The sequence below is a fragment of the Cheilinus undulatus genome, linkage group 14 (genome assembly GCF_018320785.1).
Source record: "Cheilinus undulatus linkage group 14, ASM1832078v1, whole genome shotgun sequence".
NCBI classification, from domain to species: Eukaryota; Metazoa; Chordata; class Actinopteri; order Labriformes; family Labridae; genus Cheilinus; species Cheilinus undulatus.
Window position 1 is genome coordinate 38,140,282 of NC_054878.1, and position 21,561 is coordinate 38,161,842.

The 21,561-nt window shown below is 38.8% G+C and overlaps 1 protein-coding gene across 3 annotated transcripts in view; it reads left to right on the plus strand.

Moving 5' to 3' along the window:
• map3k5 (mitogen-activated protein kinase kinase kinase 5) overlaps window positions 1-21,561 on the plus strand; it is a 121,826-nt gene that overhangs the window by 37,764 nt on the left and 62,501 nt on the right. For all 3 annotated transcript variants that reach the window (XM_041805065.1, XM_041805067.1, XM_041805066.1), the window contains 2 exons: window positions 2,697-2,836; window positions 10,394-10,417. In XM_041805065.1, the coding sequence (XP_041660999.1) occupies window positions 2,697-2,836; window positions 10,394-10,417 (164 nt within the window). The remainder of the gene's footprint in view (window positions 1-2,696; window positions 2,837-10,393; window positions 10,418-21,561) is intronic.

The following is a 21,561-nucleotide window of genomic DNA, read 5'->3' on the forward strand; positions in this document are numbered from 1 at the left end:
TACTTCTGTACAACATGCTAAATACTTTGAGTAAGTGTGCAAAACATGTTCGGACTGAGAAATAAACTGCTGGTGCACTTAAAAATGTCCAAGGATTGAGTCTGGAACAACAAACACTTCACACCCTCAATGAATGACGTATTGGTGCCATAGCGGATTTGTGCTGTTAGCATGCTAGTGTGCTAGCTGGCGTTAGTATTCGCTAGCAAGTCAATTTGTATTAGCAAGTACAGCACATTTTCAAGAAAAAGACATTAAAGGCAAAATATATTTACCAAATAAAATGCTACTTTTAGGTCCCCATACTGGAAGAAAAAAATGCTCTCTTTCTAGCATTACTTAAGATAAACTTTTCTCTCAGCTAGCTGCACACTGTTCTTTTACAGAAACCATTATTTGTCCGAGCGTTGTTAGCTTCAATATAAAATGTGAGATCAGAAACTGCTTCATGTCAACATTTTCAAAGCTTAACGTTTGATCACTTTCACCCTCTGCTAGCAATGCAATTATTAGCTATATAGCTAACATTTTGCATAAAATGTACAGTTTTTTTTGCCAGCTTTAACAAAGAATCTGTTAAGAAACCTTTGTTTGTTGACTTAAAGATAGCAAACTCTTAAGATAATACTCTTTGCTAGCAGCACATTGTTTTGTTTTACCTCTTAAACTGTTGATTTAGTCAGCTAATTATCTATTGTTAAGACTAAATTTTGATGATAAAACCAGATTTATCTAGAAGCGGATGAAGCAAGAAAGCAGATAATTTATTCTTGATTTGGATGTCGTATAGCGTCCCTAAAGGGCATTTTAAGCATTCAGACAATTGTATTGCTTTTTCTGCAAACTAATGAGCACATTCACTGCCAACATATCCTCTTTCTTCTCCTGCCAGGCAGTAGTGGAGGTGTTTAGAGGGGTTGGTAATGTCAGATGGAATTTGTTTTTCATTGTTCAGCATGGCCTCTTTGCTAACAGCGGTCTGTTATGCTAGCAGAGCCTCTCAACACAAGGCTGAGAACCCTCAACCCTCCACCCCAAGCTTTAGTCCCTGCTGGCTTGAGTGACACAAAGCAATATTTACTCCTAATGACCTATTGATCCAGAAAATAATATCCTGGAGTCCAGCCGGACTCACCCTGGTTAGTATTGAGTGTATTTGTATTCATTGATGAGGTTAGACAGGTGGGTCAAACCTCTGTCACCTGTGAAAACATTCTGATTTTCAAGAGTGTGCTCCTGAATTAGCTCCACTTGTCCCTTTGACACCAGAATCTATATCTGACAGTAGACTCATCGTTCAGAGACTGTGGGAAAAGAGGAATGTGCATCACCTGTGTGACGCACACTCAGGATGCATTTGATGTTATCCATTATCCTTTGACCTCAGAGCTGTTGGTCTATCCCTGAACAATAAAGAGCTGTCGATGTTTGCTTTGGTGGGGGAAACACATAGAAGGCATTGATGAAAAGCAGTGTTTAAGATCATAAGGAGGAAAACTAACTAGCAAACACTTACTGATTCCTCAGGCTTAAATTAATGTTGTCTAAAATTGTTAACATTTATCAGCAGTTTTAAAGTGAAAATTTATATCAATAATATTATTATTATTATTATTATTATTATTCATCTGCTGTCAAGACTTTAATTTGATTTCAAACAATTTTGACGACTTTCAGGAATTTATATGAGAAATCATTTAAATGTATTTGAATATTTTCATTGAATATGGATGGATTTGGGGGCAAACAAGACATCTGAGAACAACACCTTTGGTAATGGGAAGAATGAATTTCATTTGTCACCTTTGTCTGACATTTTTTTGGACCAGAACTCAATAAATTAACTTGAAAACTATAAACTATAAATATCACATAAGTTTTAGTCCTAGAAATGCCAAAAAAAAGCATAAAAACATATTTAGAACATATAAAGGCAGTAAGATAGGGGGGTAGAGTGTTAGTTCAGTCAGTTTGTGGCGATAGATGTTTTTCTTTATTAGCAGTTATTCATTTGCACTTATTGCCATTGTTTATATTTGCCAGTGTGGCTGTTTTAGTATCTCCCTACCCTTCCATGAAAGCATCAAGCAGGAACAGCCCACTTTCCTGCCTTGCCTGTGCCTTCAAGTGAGGCCTGAGGCAGGAAAAGATGCGGCAAAAAACCCCAGAGCAGAGCTGGCATCAGTGACAACAGAAGGAAACTGATTAATTCAGATGCACAATAAAGGAGGAGCTGGGGTGGAGGAGGGTTGCAAAAAGTTCCTTTCAGAGGAGGCAGCCATTTACATTTTACTTTTTAAAAAACAAAGTGCCAAAATGCTGCACAGTGGATTAACAGAGCAGACATAACACACACATATACAACATAAAACCCACAAAAGTTCATAAAAACAGTAAAAACAGTCAGTTTTAAACAAGGTAAACATACAGTATAAAACACCAAAAAATAAATTTATTAGGAAAATCAGTGGACATAGAAATAAAGACCACAGAACATGCTGGGTTAAATACAAAGAACGAAACAAATAGGCGTACAAGTATTACAAAACAAAATAATAAAATCTTTATGGACAACTTGATCTTATGGCTTTTCCTGATAAGGAAGTAAATCACAGACTCTGCTAAGCCTTGGTGTAACTCTTCACAAAGAGGTTCACAGTGACACCTAACATGACATCTCTAATTCTCACCCTCAGACATCGCCGTTGTGGAGATGACAGATGCTTTCCGCCAGCCTTCGCTCTTTTATCACTTGGGAGTCAGAGAAAGCTTCAGCATGGCCAACAACATCATCCTGTACTGCGACACCAACTCCGACTCCCTCCAGTCCCTGCAGGTAAGCTGTCATTATAAACATAAACCAGGACAATCCTGCCTTCATCACTTTAACGCATCAACCAAACAATCACAGAGGCTCCCATGGGTGCTGATTAAAGGCTATATTTAGGCGGAAAGACGGGGGATGGACGGAAATGTAATTTGGTGGCAGAGGCAGGGAAATGCATCAATAATTTGATGGAAGGAAATGCATTTATGAAGCTGTTTGAGATGGTGGCCTCGTGGATAACAAGCACATTTGTTCTCCAGCTGAAAAGGTTTAATAGAAGAGGGACAATTTGGATTGTATAAGGAACGAATCACTTTAAAACCACTGACCTAGCACATGCTTTTTATTAGCTCTGCTGCTGTGGAGGTCATGTTTCTGGTGCTGTTTGTCAGCAGGATTAGGGATAAATACCAGCCTGGTTTTCATAAAACTTGGTGTGACAAACATTAAATGAGTCAAGGAAGAACCTATGTAATTTTTGAGTAGAGGTCCAGTCCAGCTCAGAAAGTACTGTGGCGTAAAACGAGCCCTTGAAGTTCTTTCTTTTTCCTCCTTTTTTGTTATGTTGCAGCTCTAAAGGGGACCTTTAAGTCCTGATTTTGTACATTTTCTCTTTATTTATTTTGAGAGTCCATAAATGTCCCTGAGAACATTTACTTCTTGGTGAAGTTGCCAGTTTAAAAACCAGCACTCCACAAGGTGTATTTACTTGACTGTAATTGTATACTCTCCATTTTCTTCTAAGCACTTACTGGAATACAAGTTGCATCTGTTATACAAGCTGCAGCCCTTCTTCTAGACAAATAGATAGGTATTAAAAGTGACAAAAACGTAATTGAACTGGCATTGAAGTAGCGTAGAAACTTGTTTACTACAAGCTCCAAAAGTTTTTGGAGACAGTCCAAAGTATCAAATTTTAGCAAGGATGCTAGCGACTACATGATTGATTTAATACACATACACTGATATCACTAAGTGTGGGTGGGCCTCATTTACTGGGCCTTTAGGGGCCCAGCCATTTCTGTGGGCAGTCCTGGAACTTGTTAGAGAAATGAAAAAATTCCAAAGAGAAATCAATTTAATTTAGAAGGACTGATCCAACTCACAACAAAACTGTAATGGAAATTTGTCCCTTCCCATAGCCCTTGTAATTTATTCAATTTCTTTGTTTGGGTCAAACACCTTAGATAAATCAGTATAAAGGGCTACACATTAAGAACGGTAAATGCCTGATCTTGTGATTAGTAACGAGTCGACCTCAGGCAGTAAAGATGACTGTTCGACTAGTCAACTAGTCTATGCAGCCATAGTACAAGCTGGAAATAGCGCTGAAAATACCCACTTAAGTAAGAACACCAATGACATGTAACTTAAACAGACTGCTTAGAAAAGCACATTTGCAAATAAAGACACATAGTTATACAGTAGGGACAGGTACTTTACCTAAAATATTTTTTTAGTTTTCATTTTTGTGTTTTAGGTGAAGTTATAATGTCCACAGCGTTTTCTGTTTCATTTGCTGAGGAACTTTCTGTGGTGTCAAAACAGTGCACTGAAAAAAGATTTCTTACCATGAGCTCACACATGTGGGTTCGTGACAAAATTTAAATAACCTTATTTGGTGAATTTAAAATATGGTCTCCCTAATTTAGGACAAATATATGCACTGAGCCTGCTTACAGGAAAAAAAAAATCGTGTCCTTCATGAAACAATTTACCGCAGCTAACATAGCTAAGACTAAGGCTAACTTAGCTTTGTTAGCTACATAGCTAACATAGCTGAAAACTGTACACCTCTTAAAGATGAGAATTTCTTATAAATCTACCGGGACTTAGCTACTTTAACATTTCCTGAAGCTCATGTTCCTAAAGTTAAAGCTAATGTAGCTTCTGTTTTATTTATGAAATGTTTCTTAGTCTGTAATGTTGCTAATGTTATTTTTTAATGAATAAAAATTGATTTTAAGGAAAAAAAAATTAAAAGGGGCATATGTTGCCAGCAAATTATGCCACTTTTGTCCTGACAGCTGTGGCGTCTGACAGTAATGGTCTGCAAGTGAAAGCATCCGATATCTGCCGCCTGCAGCCAGACCCCTCCTCAGGGGTCCGCTAATTCCACTCCTGACTTTTCCTTTTATGTAGTTTACTTTAATTAAATATCAGTTTCTCCAAAACTATTTGGAATGTAGATTTTTTACCATTTTTATCAGTAATTACTGCATTTATTCTTTTATTTTGACATAGATTTGGATTTTGGTGAAGACTTAAGATGAGATAAGATGTTTATTTAAATGATTATATCTCAGTGAGAAGTGAGAGCATGAACAGTGGTGAATGAGAACAGGTCTTTGAGGTCCAAGGGAAGATTTGCCCTAGGGAAGTTGCAGTTATTTATCAGAAACCAGGACCATCCCAGTTTATATCAGTTATATTAAAAATAGCTCTTTTCATGTTGCTTCTCTGCATTCATGGTGGATCCCTCTTGGTGTATTTACCCCAAAGTTAAAAAAAAAAACTACAGTTTTTTATCTGAGAAATGAGCCTCCATGCTGTGAGTGTTTACAACACAACACTGAATCCCTACAGCACAGTATCAGTTTTGCAACTGGAGTCACAGCACTGTGTTGAATAACAGTGTCAAACATTGCAACTTTAATGGGCTGGAATCCCAAACCTGTGTGCATGATTGTGTCTGAATCAGCATGTGACAACAGTGTGAGTCTCATAGCTGCAGACCAGACATAGTTAGCACAGTCTGAGGCCCAAACGTAGCGCATTGAAACTCCTGCTGTAGGCGACGTGTAACAGAGGAACACAGGAGCCTTTATTCTGGGTTGTTTGTGTAGTGGGAGGATTTTAAAGGAGACAGAGCTCCTCGGCCAGCCACCACAGTGTATATTTAACATATAGTTTATAAAGACTGCCAGGAGAGGTTTGTCTCCATATTTAACATGATGACATTAAAAGCTAATCAGCACCCTCAGCTCCATTATTTCTGCCTTTTTAAAGGTATAAAGAAGGTTATCTTGTATGCCATTCTTTCCTGCCTTAATGCAAACTGATCCTAGTAAGAGTTTCACTTCCTGTGGTTTGTCTCGGTGCCCGCCTGCCTGGCTGAGCGGCTGGCTCAGTGCACCTCACCCTGCTTTAAAGACCACTTCTATCTGGTGGTTTTTCCTCCATCAGGCAGCTGTTTTAATGTCAGAGTTTGGCCTTAAAATACTGTAAAAATTGCACCCTCAATACCCTAAAGACACTGTTGTGTAGTCAGTCTACTTGTCCCGGATATGCTCTTTTTTACAGTAGTTTATCAATGATTCAATTGAACAAACATGCAGAGTTATCTGAGTGATAAAATCTGGCTTGAAGTCAGTCTAAATTGAAAGGTTAACATATTTATGTGGCTTCCTGCTTTGAATTTCTTACTTTTAATCAATTTTAAAAAACAGCCAGCTTGAAGTCAGCTCTTCTGATTGTAAAGGTCGTCTCAGCGTGATATGACGAACTCAGGAGTCATGTGGTATTGATGCTGTGCACTCAATCATTATTGTATTTTTAAGTGAGCTACAAGTATTTGTGGTGCTCTCTGGCATACTATAAAAGAGGATATACAAGCCTGTTTTATTTAGCTAGAAGAATATCATCCTTTTCTTTTTGATATATGAAGGTTAAGGCCTGCAGATTTTTCTGAAGTATTTCATTAAAGAGTTTTTTAATCATTACAAAGATGTGATACACTATGCCAAAGTGCTGACCTTCACTATTTGCAAATAAAAATGTTGCTGAATTAGAAAACACAAGAAAATAAATCTTAAAAAGATTCCCAGTCATAACTTGTATTGAAATGCTTTTTTTTTTTTTTTTACAGCAGAAACATGTTTACAGCCTGGTACAGACACTGGCTCTGGCTACTATAGCTCATTTTTTCAGTGGTAAAAACTATAAGGTTTGCCTCTGCACCCCTGATAGCTAATGCCTTATACTTTAAGGTTTTTCATCCACATGTTGAGGCCATTTTTAAGAGCACCACATCTCAAATATGAGAGATCTGCTTGGAGGGATTCCCTTCAAACTAGGAATAGGCGGTAATACGGTAATACAGCAGCCACAGTATGCTTCAATTACCGTCATTAAGACAGGGCCTTGTGATGAGTGCAGTGGCCTGGCTCCCTGGTATGGAGCTGGCATGTGATCCATGGTATCGTGAGTTTACAAAACACGCTAATTCTTCATTCTGTGTGTACATCGGAGATGAGAAATGTTAACATTTAGGCTATTAATAACCACAGATGCTGTGTGCTGCAGCAGCAAAGTCAAGCATAATTACCCCATCAACAGATTCTTAAAAGAGTCAGAACTTTTCTTAGCCCCCTTTTTAGGAAATGCAGATGAAGTTTATTGATATCTAAATTATTTCAAGCTCTAAAGTAGTCTGTAACTTTCATTACTTCCTATAAAGTGAACTCGCCACCAGGCTCACCAGGCTGCACAATGCAGATATAAATAATAAAGGCCGATCTTTATCTGTTTTGAAGAACGCGGGACATTGCTTCACACTCATAGATACTGTATGATAATAGTTGTGGATTATTATTTTAATGAATCCTCGTACAATAGGGTAAAGAGATTGTATAGATTAGGCCTGGGCGATATGGCCTAAAAATCATATTGTGGTATTTTTCTTGCCTTTGACGATACGGTATTATATCACGGTATTACAAAATTAAAAGAGATAATGCTTTTTAATCCAAATTCAAGTGTTATTAACCCCCTTCTCCCCTTAAAACAAGCCTTTGATGGCATACTTAATTTATCCCTGAGTATAGGAACACAGAAAACATGTTTTTTTTTTTGTTTTGTTTTATTCTCTCTAGGTTTACTTCTGTCTAACTGCACTCCAATTTTCGCATTTCATCTCTAACCTGATGAGGTGTGTTAAGCTGCTAATGACTTGAACACGTTTCCTAGTGAAGGCGTTCACAATAAAAGCGTTTCAGAAAAATAACAGCCGCAGACTTTTATTTTGAAGAGCTTGATAGAAGTACTGTGTTTAGCACTGAGTTAGCTTAGCTTTGGCTGCCGGACCGGACAATACGGCTAGTTTACAGCAGCTTTTCTGACCTCATTTAACATGGCAGCCTGGATCTTTGACTCACTGTGGACTTAGAAAAGAAAGTCATAAGTTAAAATAGACTTTTAAACGGTTGTTTATGCCGTTGTAAGAAGAAGAGCTGCAGCGCTGGCCTCTGCGACCAGCCAAAGCAGTACTAGCTTGTGTTACAGCCCCAGACAGGCTGACAGAGACAGCACACTCACTTAGCTGCGGTACAGCTGTCAGACTTTGAGGGGAAAAAACACGTGTTTTTGCCTGCTAACTCACACTGAGGCAGATACGATGATGTCATTGAAAAGCGTTATCGCGATTGGTCGGTAGAGTCCAAATCTCCACTGTAGGCCAAACTTATATCATTTATACTGTCTACCGCATATACCGCACCCCCCTAATAACAATCTACAAAGAGAAATGAAGGCTGGCGAAGCTAGCTGCTAATTTTAGCCACACTTTACCCAGCATTCTAGCCTCACATCTTATACCCACTGACACATTGGCCCTGTGATGAATTTGACTGAGCATTTTCTCCTCTTCAGAATAGTTGGTTTAACACTATTGAAATGCATGTGAAGCTCACTGGGGAAATAGCTGCCTCAGAACATCCTTAGACCAGAGACCTTGTGCATTTTTGTCCCTCTTTTGGTGGATCTGCTCTGTCTGGCTGAGCTGAAATCAGAATCTGCACACATCTCAAGTAGAACAGAGTGGCACTTCTGCTGGAAACAGACCAGAGCACATTCTGTGGAATTGCAGAGACTGATTGGAGAGGAAGGGATTTGCTCTGGGGTGCACTTGGAGTGGAGATTGCTATCCTGACTGAGAATGTAGAATCTGAGAGTGAAAGATGAAAATAGGTTAAGGAATGAAGCATTATAAGAAGTGAAAGTGACACCCAATGGTATTGAATAAGCCTGGTGTTCTTCCGTTCTACTTTCTTAGAGATATTTTATGTCCTTCAGTTAATCAGATACCAAGGTGTATCAGTATATACTTGTCCTGGGTATCACACAATCATTTTATTGTGATGCTATCATAATTTAGATATATATTATAGTTGTTTGTTTTTCACTTGTAAAGGGACTAAAGCACAGGTGTCAAACTCAAGGCCTGGGGGCCAAATCCGGCCCGCAAGATGATCTCACATTTCTGTTATAACTGGCCCATCAGCATGAGATCTGCAGATTTCCTCAAGTACAAAAATATAAACTTATCCTTGATGATTTAAGATATCCTTGTTAAGTCACAAAATCTGAAAAAGTAAGCAGTAAACATATTTAGATAAGAAGTCAGGAATGTGGGAAAAGAAATTAATTTGTGGTTTAATTTCATATTTTCAATTTTTCGTCTCATAATTAGGACTCGAACGTAGGATTTTGACCTTTAATTTCATACTTTGAGCATTTAAGCTCATAATTTTGATTTCTCGTATGTTTTGGACTTTAAGATTCATAATTCTAATTTTTAAGTGATATTTTGACCTTTTTAACCAGTTATTTTGTACTTTACCTCATATTTTCAACTCCAAAATTTGACTTTATAATCCCATAGTTTGACCTTTTAGACTCACAATTTAGAATTTTGAATCATATTTTAACTTTAAATTTCCAGATTACAAATTTTAATTCATATTTTGACATTTTAAACTCATGATTTTGACTTTCTTCCTAATGTAATTGCCATTTAAAAACATTATTTTTCAATTTCAATTTCATGTTTTGACCTTTTTGAACAAATAAATTTACTTTTCTCAGACTGTGAGCCTATAAACTTATCTTTTTAACTTAATAAATATCAGAATCATTTATAATCAGTGCTATGTTTTTTTTTTTTTTTTTATGTATTTTATTTCTGATGGAACAAGGTTGACAGTTTATGGTTTAAAAGGTGACGCTGTTAGGCCCTCAGGTTAGTCCAGAATCCAGAATCCAGCCCCTGCTGTGATTGACTTTGACACCCCTGGACTAAAGGATGGCCTCTGACTTTGCCACTCATCACTGTTTTTAACTACTTTATAATATCCTTGTGCACTGAGTGTACTTTTTATCCTTTGTACTGCCTTAATGTAATTCTTAATCTGGAGTTTAATTGCAAACAAAGATAACACAGTGTTGAATGCATTTCCTTCCTCATCAAATTTTTGCAAATCCATGTCTGGACATTTTGAAGCCTACTCTACCTCTTTCATACTCGTCACACTTTTGGATTTCTGCTTTTACAAATCAATACCGACACCTACTTCATGGACTCAGGTCACCACTTTTAATCAGACACACTTAAGATATTGAACAAGCTGCTAAAAGTCCCTCTGGTTAAATGCTACGTCGCAGTGAAGAGGCGGGTATTGAATTTTTAGTTGAGTTTTAATCAGAAGCACAGAGTCCAAAGCAAAATGGCCCTGAGTACAAGATGTCCTTGTAAAATGTCTAAGTATATTTTCTCTTCTCATCTTTCAGGAGATAATTTGCCAGAAGAACACTGTAAGTACACAAAGCTATCTCTTTTTTTTTTTGCCTTTCCTTTGCCTTTCACACCCACTGCTGACAGATCACACGCATTATGTGGTGCAAAGAATATGCTTTTTGCAACGTGCAGGGAGCAGAGAGTCTAACACCTTATGTTTCACCTCCTGGTGTTATTAAGGTTTTCTCTTATGCTGCATGCTTTCTCTGAGAAGCTGTGATGAATGTTTGGTTTCACAGTGTAATGAAAACATCTCTTCTTTTCTAAAGATGTTTTTCTCTGATCACGGATGTTAGAGGAGCTGTGGCGGCTGCATGGGTGTGATCTGCATATAGACTCACTGGCATTTTAAAAATTTGACTTGCAAAAAGAGCAGCATTCAAATAAGATGGTGCAATAATACTAAGGAAATCCTGTTCTTTACTGACACTGCTGTACATATTTTAAGATGTCTACCCACTGAACCATTTTAGTTACGAGCGGCACACTTTAAGTAAAGCCAATTCAAAGAAATTCTTGTTTGAAGAGCTATTTGGTTTAAGTGTCTCTAAGCACATCTCCAGAGTAAAAAGGCAAAAGTTTTTCAATTTAGACCAAGTAGCAGCTCTATACAGGTACCAAATCTTACAAAAGGATCCAAAGTTACACATACAAAGTAAACTTTTTTATCATCATCTCTTAGATAACAGAAAAAAAGACTAAACAGAATTAAAGAAAATGATCAAATCATCCAGTTTATTATGCTGGAAGTCACCAATAATGATCTATTTAGCTTAGTTTGTACTGGGACTGTTATTTGCACATTGTCACCATGCAGTCAGGCATTTCTTTGGACAACAATACAACTAACAGAAGTTGCCACAGTCTGATTTGAGTTGATTTAATGTCCTCAAATCAATGTAAGAAGATATTAGAGGCCTATTTCATACTATCCATTTAATTTATTTTAGCTTTTAAAAAAAACCTTTCAAAACCCTGTTTTACTTTCACTTAACTTTTCACTCTATAAACCTGGTAAAGAATTTTTGTCCACTCAGTGTAAACAGTCACCTTGGAAAGCCAATGGATTGTTCAGGTTCCATGTCTGTCAAGAGGCCGATCCACCTTGCAAAGCTTAATGGTGAAACAGTTGTTCCCAGTCTGAGAACGGACCAATCGGTGTCATTTTAGGAGAAAGAGGTGATAGCTCAGGCATATTATACTTGAGCATTTTGGTGGTTCCGTGCTCACGTGGACATTTCCTGAAATGGTTGATTTATGGAAAACTTTTCAAAACAAAACTGAAATATATCATTTTTGTCTCTGTATGAACAAGGCCTAAGCAAATCCCTTTTATTGACATGGCCGATTATTTGGCCGAGTATTTGGCGTTTGCCTGATTATCCATATCGGCACGGATGATTAATAAAATGAGTGAACCAAAAAGTGTGCTACTTTGGCTGCACTGCAAGGTGTGTCTTCCCCTCTGGCTTTGTTTTACTCTCCCTATTCTCACAAAATATCCCACATAAAACCCAGTCTGATTGGCTAGGTGTCACATGAGTACCTGCCAATCAAAACTTCAGCCTGGGTGCCACTGACAGTGAGTGTATGCCATCACTTCCTGTTATCCTGCTGCTACTATGATGCCCTTAGCCATTTCTCGTGCTGATACAATAGAGCTAGAGCACATGTGTTTAATTTTAATCATTTTTATATCATTTAATTCTACTTTTGCCACATTAAGTACATTTGGCGTATTGGTTCCACATTATTGCTTATCAGTCTCACAGACTACCAGTAACCGGCACTGGTATCGGCCCTGGATAAACAATATTGTTTTTATCACTGCTATAAATAAAGATCCACCCTGATCATCTAAAGAGGAGGAAAAAGTGTGTGAATTAAAGCTGTCTCTATATCCTAGACCTAAATATTTAAGAGAAATATCTTTAAAAGATTCCAATTGGGCATGGCATGAGAAAAATAGACCGTAGTGACTTCCTCAGCCAAAGTCATATCCTGGCACTGCGTCAGAGAGAACAGAGCAGAGACATTGCCCTGAACAGTGATATGACAGCTGAAATAAAATGAGTGTAGGCCTACAAATAACTTTGATGTTATGAAGTGTTTAGTGCCTTTCATTTGGAGTGGCATGGGGGCCACGTTTGGAAATCTGTGTTTGGATTTAGCTTGGTATGTACTCATCCCTACCAATCACACCCAGAGATTATTTTTGAAAGGTTCTGCCCTTCCTTAACACCATCCATGGACAGATAGATGTGAAATATATCCCATGCCATGAGCATGTCTCAAGTCCCAAGTGAACCTTCACTTTGTTGCAGTCCAGCTGACCTTCGGTTCCTGTCCAACCTGACCCATGTCTGTCCTGAGGTAAAATCAGACATACAGTTTGTTTACAATTCCTCAACAATTTCACACTAAAAGTTCCAAAAATTTTCAGAAGAATTCTTCCTCGTTATCTTTCTGGTTTGGCTTGAACTGTTGACTACTCAACACCACACTCATTATTTCCAGTGATCAGCAACATTTGTTCTGTATGTGAGCCTCTAGATAACGTGCAAAATTTTAGATGAAATGAAGACATGCATGCTGAATGCAGAGAACAAACATAAGGCTCTATTCATGTCCATATGCATATTGGACGCAGAGCATAAATGTTCCTCTAAATATAATATGTTGTTATATAACTGTGGCTTTTTATATGTTCTCTATATTTTCCAGCTTTTTTTGTGCTTTGTTAATCACATGCCTGTATTTTTATCCTTTTCCATATATTTTTTCACTCCCAGACTAATCCTAAATGACTAATCTCACTCTAATATCATTACTAATTTTCTTATTTAACATTGGGATGAGTTGTGATTAAGGCAGCAGCATTGAAACCAGCTGATTGTAGTCCAGGCGTCCATATTCATGTAGGAGATGAAAGGCTGAGCTGTCATAAGTGGATTTTCAGTGAAAGGAAAGGAAAATGTGGCCGTACTGCTCTCTGACATGGACTTCCTCAGTGTGATGAGGGCTGATTTTTTTTCTCCCAGTGTGTGTGTGGTACATGCACTCGCTGTCTTTGTTCCCTTTCTTCCTTTTTTCTATCAAGGCACTTAACTGCCCTCTGCTCTGCTGCCTGTGCTCTTAACCAGCTCTTTTGCTGGCCAAAGTGCACTTAAAAGTTCAGATTGGCAGAGTCTTCTATCGTTTTTTCACAAAGATCTCATTTCTTTGAAGAATTGAAGCGGTTTTCTCAGCATGGGCCACCATAACAGTTTTTCAATATCAGCTTAAAAAATAGCATAATCAATCATACTAATAATACTGCATTAATTTACTGTAGGTTGAAATTATTTCTATATGTTTTTGAAAATACACAGGTACTTATAAAAAAGATCTACAGAGATTTTTCAGACAGCAAACCTGCTTTCCTCTTCCTCAAAGACCCAAGTCAAGTCAACACACATTCGATGGGACTTCATCTATTTTATAACATCAAACTTTATGGTTTAAGAAAATACAACTCCATTGTATAAAATGTATTTAAAAAGATAATGCAATGATTTGCAAATCTCATAAACCCATATTTTATTCACAATAAAACATAAACAGCATATCAGATGTGGAAACTGAGACATTTTACAATTTCATGAAAAGATATGAGCTTATTCTGAATTTGATGGCAACAACACATTCTAAAAAAGTACGGACATGGCTGCAAAAGTAATTGGTACAAGTGAAAAACAGCTGGAAGAGCATTTTGCAAATCATTAGGTGAATGTCTAACAGGTCAGTAACATGACTGGGTCTGTAAGGAGCATTTAAGAGACTGCCTAAGAATTCTGGAACAATATCTGTTGTTCCTTGATGTAAAATTGTGAATGTTTTAAATATCCCGGCATCTCGAGTATATGATATTATCTTAAGATTTAGATAATCTGGAGGAAATCTCAGTGCAAAAGGGACAAAGCTGAAGGTCACTTTGGATACTCGTGATCTTTGGGCCCTCAAACAGCACAGCACTAAAAACGCCATTTTCTTCACTGGACCAAAGCTGATTTGAAATAAAGTGTGGCAAAAAGGCAAACTGCTCTGTGGCCACATAAACCAAAATTTGAAATTCTTTTTGGAAACCATGGATGCTCTCTCTCTGTCCTGCAGACTAAAGAGAGGGGCAGCCAGCTTGATTTTAGCTCACAGTTACACAGCCTGCATCTCTGATGGTATAGGGCTGCATTAGTGTCAATGATGTGGGCAGCTTACACATCTGGAAAAGGCATTATCAATGCTAAAAAATATCAAGGTTTTAGATGCCCCTATCCAGACAATGTCTCTTTCAGGGAAGGCCTTGCATATTTCATCAAGACAATGCTAAACAACATACCACGTCCATCACAATAGCATGGCTTCACAGAGTCGAGGTACTGGACTGGCCTGCCTGAAGTCCAGACCTTTAAATAGAAAACATTTGGCAAATCATAAAACAAAACAAAGACCCAGGAGTGTTGAGCATCAAGAATCCTACATCAGACAAGAGTGGGACAGCATTCCTCTCCCAAAACTCAAGCATGTTTACAGACTGTCAGGGTGCTACTCAATAGTAAACATGGCCTTGTCCAAACTTATTTAGAGAAGTGTTGCTGCCATCACACTCAAAAAGTGGTAATATTTTCACTAAATGGTAAAATGTCTTAGTTTCGACATCTGGTATGATGTTTACGTTCTATTGTGAATAAAATAAAAGTTTATGAGATTTGCAGATCATTGCATTCTGTTTTATTTACAGTTTAACATGACGCCCCAACTTTTTTGGAATTGGGGTTGTAAATTAAGCCTATCTCAGCCCCCTTATTTTCATTGTTCAAACTAGAGTGAAATAACAGTGCTATTGTCTTAATTATACTGCAGGCAGTGACAGGAAGGAAACCATCAAAAATGCAAGTCATGCTAGCTCTTCCCCCGCTAGCTGTTGCTAAGCCTGTCAAACTTTTTTGTTCTCAGAAACAATGGCGGATACACTGTGCCAAATTTGTAGTAAATAATGAAACAAATTTCCAGTTTTACGCTCAAGTAAACAAAAGCAGCCAACTTCCATTTCTCTGGCAGGAATGACAGATGCTAGCAGCTTGTAGCAAGTGAGGCAATGAAGCTAGAGTCAACTCCAAGATTTTTCCGCTGACTTTTGAAGGATTTCACTGATGACTCTCCTGAAATTATTTTAATGCCTTTATGATATTAAGACCAGAGTAGACCTGACAATTATGTCACAACAGTTGCATGCACAATGTGGAGGCAGGAAAACAGCAGAACTAAGCCTTTATGGTAATTTACATTCTTCTAACATACATGTAATAATTCAGTGACATTGATGTTATCCCCCCAACCATTCTAACTAAAAAGCACAAATACCTTATCAGTGTATTAGTTCTGAGTGTTTTTGAAACCTTCAGCTACCCAGATGATGTCTCTGCTCTACTCATTCTGTAAATGAGTTTTTATCTGTGACACAATCATACTGACTGGCACATTTCCTTTATGGTTGGTCAGTGACACAGTGGCACCATGATATCAATTTTAGCTGGGCCAAGAAATTACCACTGTTCCCTTTTGTTCTGTCATCTTCTTTTAAAGATACACTATATGGACAAAAGTATTCAGTCATCTGCCCATTACACAAACAGGGACTATAATGACATATCCTTCAAACATGAACTTAACATGGTATGTCTCCCCTTTGCAGCTATAACAGCCTCTGCTCTTCTGGAAGACTATGGAGTGTTTTTGTAGGAATATGTGCCCAATCATTTATGAAGTCAGGTGCTAATGTTAGACAAGAAGGCATGTTCACAATCTCTGGTCCACTTTATCTGAAAGGTGCTCGATGGGGTTGAGGTCAGGGCTCTTTGCTCATCAAACCTTGCCCTTATAGTCTTTGTGCAGTTCAGCACATTCATGCAGGAATAGAAAAGGGCCCTCCCCAAACTGTGGCCACAAAGTTGTAAGCATAGCAAATGTCTTGATATGCTGAAGCATTAAGATGATCCTTCACTGGAGATAAGGGGCCCAGCCCCGTACTGTTATCCATCTTCCACCAGACTTCACATTTGGCACAGTGCAGTCAGGTTGGTAATGTTCTCCCAGCATCCATCAAACCCAGACTCCCCCATCTGACTGCAAAACAGAGAGGCAAGATTTGTCTGTCCACATAGCATGTTTCCACAGTTCAGTGTCAGAGTGCTTTACACCGCTCCATCCAACGCTTTGCATTGGACTTAGTTGATGTGAGGCTTGCATGGAGCAGTTCAGCCATGGAAACCCACTTCAAGACGCTCCCACTGCACAGTTTTTGTGTTTACATTGTTGGTAGTGAAAGTTCAGAACTCTTCAGCTATGGAGTCACCAGAGCGTTAGCGACTTTTGCGCACCATGAACCTTCGTGGTGCATGGTGCGATGTGTTGTGAGATGTGTTGCTGCAATCAAATTCAAGATGAGCTAATACAGTGATCATCAATCCGGCCCCCAGAGCATCACCAAATTTAGAACACGTGCAGAGTAAAGATATGTTATGGTATTTTTTTAAATAAGCTCACATTAAAACAACTCCAAAAAAAATTGAGATTGAAACAGTTTTATCAAGGTGGCTTTATTTTTTATCCATTTTTACTCATAAAAAACACCTGTCAACCATTATTAGCAAATATGCTGCATGTTAAACACAAATTTATCTGTCCATTCCTGATAAAACTTTCAAATATTTTAGATGAAATGGTAAAATGTCTGTTTTTTTCATTTCAGATATGTTGTTTAAGTTCTAATTTGAATAAAATATGGGTTTATGAGATTTGCAAATCATTGCATTCTGCATTTCTGTAAATGGGTTTTTACATGAAGAATTATAATCTGCTGTATCAGTGGCATGTGTTGTTAATTATATGTTACCATACACATTATCCACCCTCTATGATAGTAGAGATTCAGTTGATTAGACTTTGTGTGTATATGATTATGTTAATTACATACATGTGTCAGTGTAGCCTTCTTCCTCTACTGTCTGCAGCTGCAGCAGATTGCTACAGCTTCAGGCATGCGTGGAGGAGATCATGGGTGGCTGTTAGCGATGACTGCTTCCTCAATTGCTTAATAGCTGTAGTTAGAGCCATAAAAATTAAGTGCTTACATCAAGCTTTATGCTGGTCTCTGTTAAGGTAAATGTGTGGGCATGCTGCTCCAGTACTATCCCACTATATCTGGACCATTAGACCAGATGACTCACTTAATTGCTGTCCCACTTTGTCACATTCAACAAAAAAGTCCATGTGAGCTAAAAACAGCTGCATGTGTTTCGCTTTGAGCTGAGGAACTTGTTACCTGTTGGCGACATGCAGAGGTTAGCTTTCGGTTGACCTGCAGCCGCTTTGAAATATGCATCAGCCTGTGAAAACAAACCTGTTCATGTGATCCCTGTGCATGACAGGATGAATCACACCTACACACAGCAGAGCTAAAAATAGCAAAAGGATTTGCAGCATTAGGGGTCACAGGTTTATTTTTAAAGGCATGCGTCGTTTCTGCAGCAACAGGTGATGTCATGAAACCGCTGTTGCACTAAAAGGAAGTCTGCTTTCATTTCTTCAATGCCGCGCCTTCCTTTCACTTCCTTTTTTCTCTTCTGGCAGTCAGAGCATTTCTCAAAGAGGCTGCTGAAAAGCTAAACCATGATAGAATATTAAAGCAGTCAGGAAGCAGCTGGGTTGCAGCCCAACCGCCTTCAGACGCTCTTGTGTTTTTGTTTCACCACACATCTGACATTCTGGGAATAGCTCGCCTTGAAAACATCTCGCCTGCTCCTCGAGGATGGCAGTCATGGATTTCCTGCCTCTCTCTCTCTCTCTCTTTCTCTCTTTCTCTTTTCTCTGTACTGTCTGTAAACACCACATGCACTTGCTTCCTCTGTTTATTCAGCAGCGGTGGCCCACTGCAGCAGGAGCATCACATCGCTGTTGAGAATAAAACTTAAACACACAGAAAATAAAGACCTCTCCTGCTAGATTACACATGTTTCACATTTGAGCTAAGTAAATATAGTAGCACACTTTTACTGCAGCTGAAACTAAAGCAGACTCGTAAATGAGTGACTCTTGAATACCACAGCTGCAGGATATAAGTGGGTAGAGCTGTGCAGACGCCGAGCAGCGACTTGTGAGTCTGCTTATGAGGCTGCATGAACAAGAGGAATTTGTGTTTGTGGTTACAAGGCAGCAGCTGCTAATGTGGCTGTCAACGCTGATGCACATCTCCCACCCTACCTGCTGTCTGTTTGGGCTGTTTCTGCAAAGACAAAGCAACATAAACGCTACTCAGTGCAGATGGGCCTCATGTCATTACCTGAAACCTTCTCAAACAGGGAAAAGGCTCAGACTTCCTCCAGGCAATCTGCTTCCTCTTTGTTCAGTGTAATGGTTACTGCTCAGCATCTGTAAAACTGGTTTTAAACAGATAGGAGCATGATTCAGATAAGGCAGCTGTTACATTTACATTACTATTTTAGTTTAACTGCACACCATGTACTGTCAGGATAATTTTGAATGACATGTCACACTCTAAGCTTTGAATTGAATTGAATTTACTTGTATTCATAAGGGATGAGGTAGGGTGCAGATGGCCTATAGGTTAGGTCATGCCACTTGAAGGGAAGCTGGTCTTTCAAGCGGGAAGCAGCAAACGTTCAAATCCCATCTGGAGCATCTTTCCCACATGTCATTCCCTACTCTCTAGCTTTGATTTACAGTCGTCTTTCTGCAGTTGGCTTCTCTTTTGCAGCTTCAACACTTCTTGGAAGGCTTTCCACAAGATTTTAAAGTTTTTTCGTGGAAATTTGTGCCTTTTCTTTCTGTAAAGCATGTATGAGGTTTGTCAAGTCCTTCGTTATCAAACTCATCGAACCATGTCTTTGTAGTCCTTTCTTTGTGCACAGGGGCACAGTCATGTTGGAATAGAAAAGGGGCTTCTCCAAACTGTTGCCACAAAGTTGGAAGCGTCGCATCGCCCAAATGTCTTGGTGTGTTGAAGCATTAAGATTGTCCTTCACTGGAGATAAGGGGCCCAAACCCTGAAAAACAATCCCCATACTGGAGGGTGACAGGAAAGGATTTTCATTCCCATCCCACTTGACTCCAACAGAGACAATCCAGTCTCGTCCAAATCCCAAACCAGAGAGGAACAAATGCCGTCCCATCCCGCTCATTTGGATAGTTGAATATATACCCAAAGCCTTAACGCCACCAAGCTTGACTCTCATGAACTTTTCTAAAATTTGCAACTTCCTCGCAAGTTCTGTAAGCTTGAAACACAGAAGTTGCTTTGCCTTATCTGACTGACCGACTTTGCCTTGCTCCGTTTCAAGAAGGGTTGTTGCTTGCATTGTCATTGGCCGTGGCACTGCTGTGTTCGGTGAGGGAAGCAAGAGCAAGTAGTGACAAGAGGCCAGTGGAATTATGGTGGGAGAGATTACCGTAGATGCTGCTATAGTGTAACCTGAAAACCTTCAATACTAAGCATTTGAGAAAGGGCAGAGGATTTGAAAAAAACTCAGAGTGTGATCGGATGAACCTTCTGTCTGTCACATCTCTACGGGCTAATCAGAGCAACAAAACACGTGACATAGCCGCGACTGTGCAGCTATATAGGAATAACGCAAACCATGGCAACTATAGACATGTCAGGACACGACTTTTGTCGTTTTATGAAAAGAAAACAACTCACTGACAAAGAAATTTCATCAGGTTCTGATAAAACTGGCACTTTTGCAGCATCCATGCTAATCTCTTCCATCATAATTGTACCGGCCTCTTGTTTCTGCCTGCTTACATCACGACTCCGCCGTGACTGAAATTACTGCCCCTCAACCCTGATTGGTCCTGTCACTTTCTAACAGGGCCCAAACGGTTCAGACGGGAACTTTGCAAGATGGATTCGCCAGTGGGAAACAAGGAAACTGGCATATCCATCTGCTTTGCAAGGTTAGCTATAGTGCCAGTTTTATCAGAACTTGACGACATTTCTTCTTTAAAACAAGAACAAAGAACAGCATTGAGTTCTTCTCTTTGCAAAAACAACAAAAGTGTACTGACATGTCTACAGTCACCATGGTTCATATGATGTAGTTCTCTACAGAGTTTACTCCTCAGTAGCGACACACACCTACTATGAGAAAGGCTCTGCCCTTTTTCAAACACAGTCTATGGGAGGTTTTCCAGATGGCTGTGTGAAACAAATCCATCTGGTGTGTCAGGTTAGGACTTTTACAATAGGAACTAAAAATGCCAGCAGTGCTGACAAATCCTTTTTGTTCATATATCATCATGTATCACATCTAGCTTATCTTTAATGAAAACGTAACAAAGAAATGGTCATGAAAAACTTAATTTAACCTCAGTTAGCATGGTTAGACTGTAACACCACCCGCAAGAGCTTTGAAAGCCTATGTTGTTTAGTTTTTAACTTCTTTATTTTTGTGATTGGTGTCACACTTTTAATAATTAGCTCATCTGCCCAAATGCCAATGAGGCATTTGATCTCCTCACTGCTCCAAGTCAGCCCACGTCTCATGTTGTTGGTAGATTATCTAACTCATGCAGCATTTTGAATGCAAACTGTAGCAAGGACTTGAAGCAGGAGTCTCTTGTGCTTCAGTTCCTCCACAAGTAGAAGGGATTTGTGTGCTCCAGTTTCTTCTTTAAATTTGCCTGTGAGATATAACTCACTGAAACATCTATTGTATGGATTTGTTTACCTATGCCAGGCTGTGATGTAAGGATAGCCTGATGTTGACATAGATGGCCCAAGAGAAATTGCAGCAATATGTCATTTTATTATCTACATTGGAACAAAATAAATGAGTTTAAGGTGTGAAAGCTGCCTTTACAGTTTTTCTAGACCTTGGACACAGCTGGAATTTGACTCAAATATCAAGGCCTATGTGCATGCTAATGTTTCACTGATCTTACTCATTCTTCTTCAACCTGAGCTCAAGAATCAGCCGTCAGTCTTGTATTTAATGCAGCATGAATGAGACACAGAAAGCTCTGTGACAGCAGAAGAATATAAGTCTTGAATTTAACTGTGAATTCATGAAAAACTCAACAGGAGTCGCTAAATCAAACTTTTAGA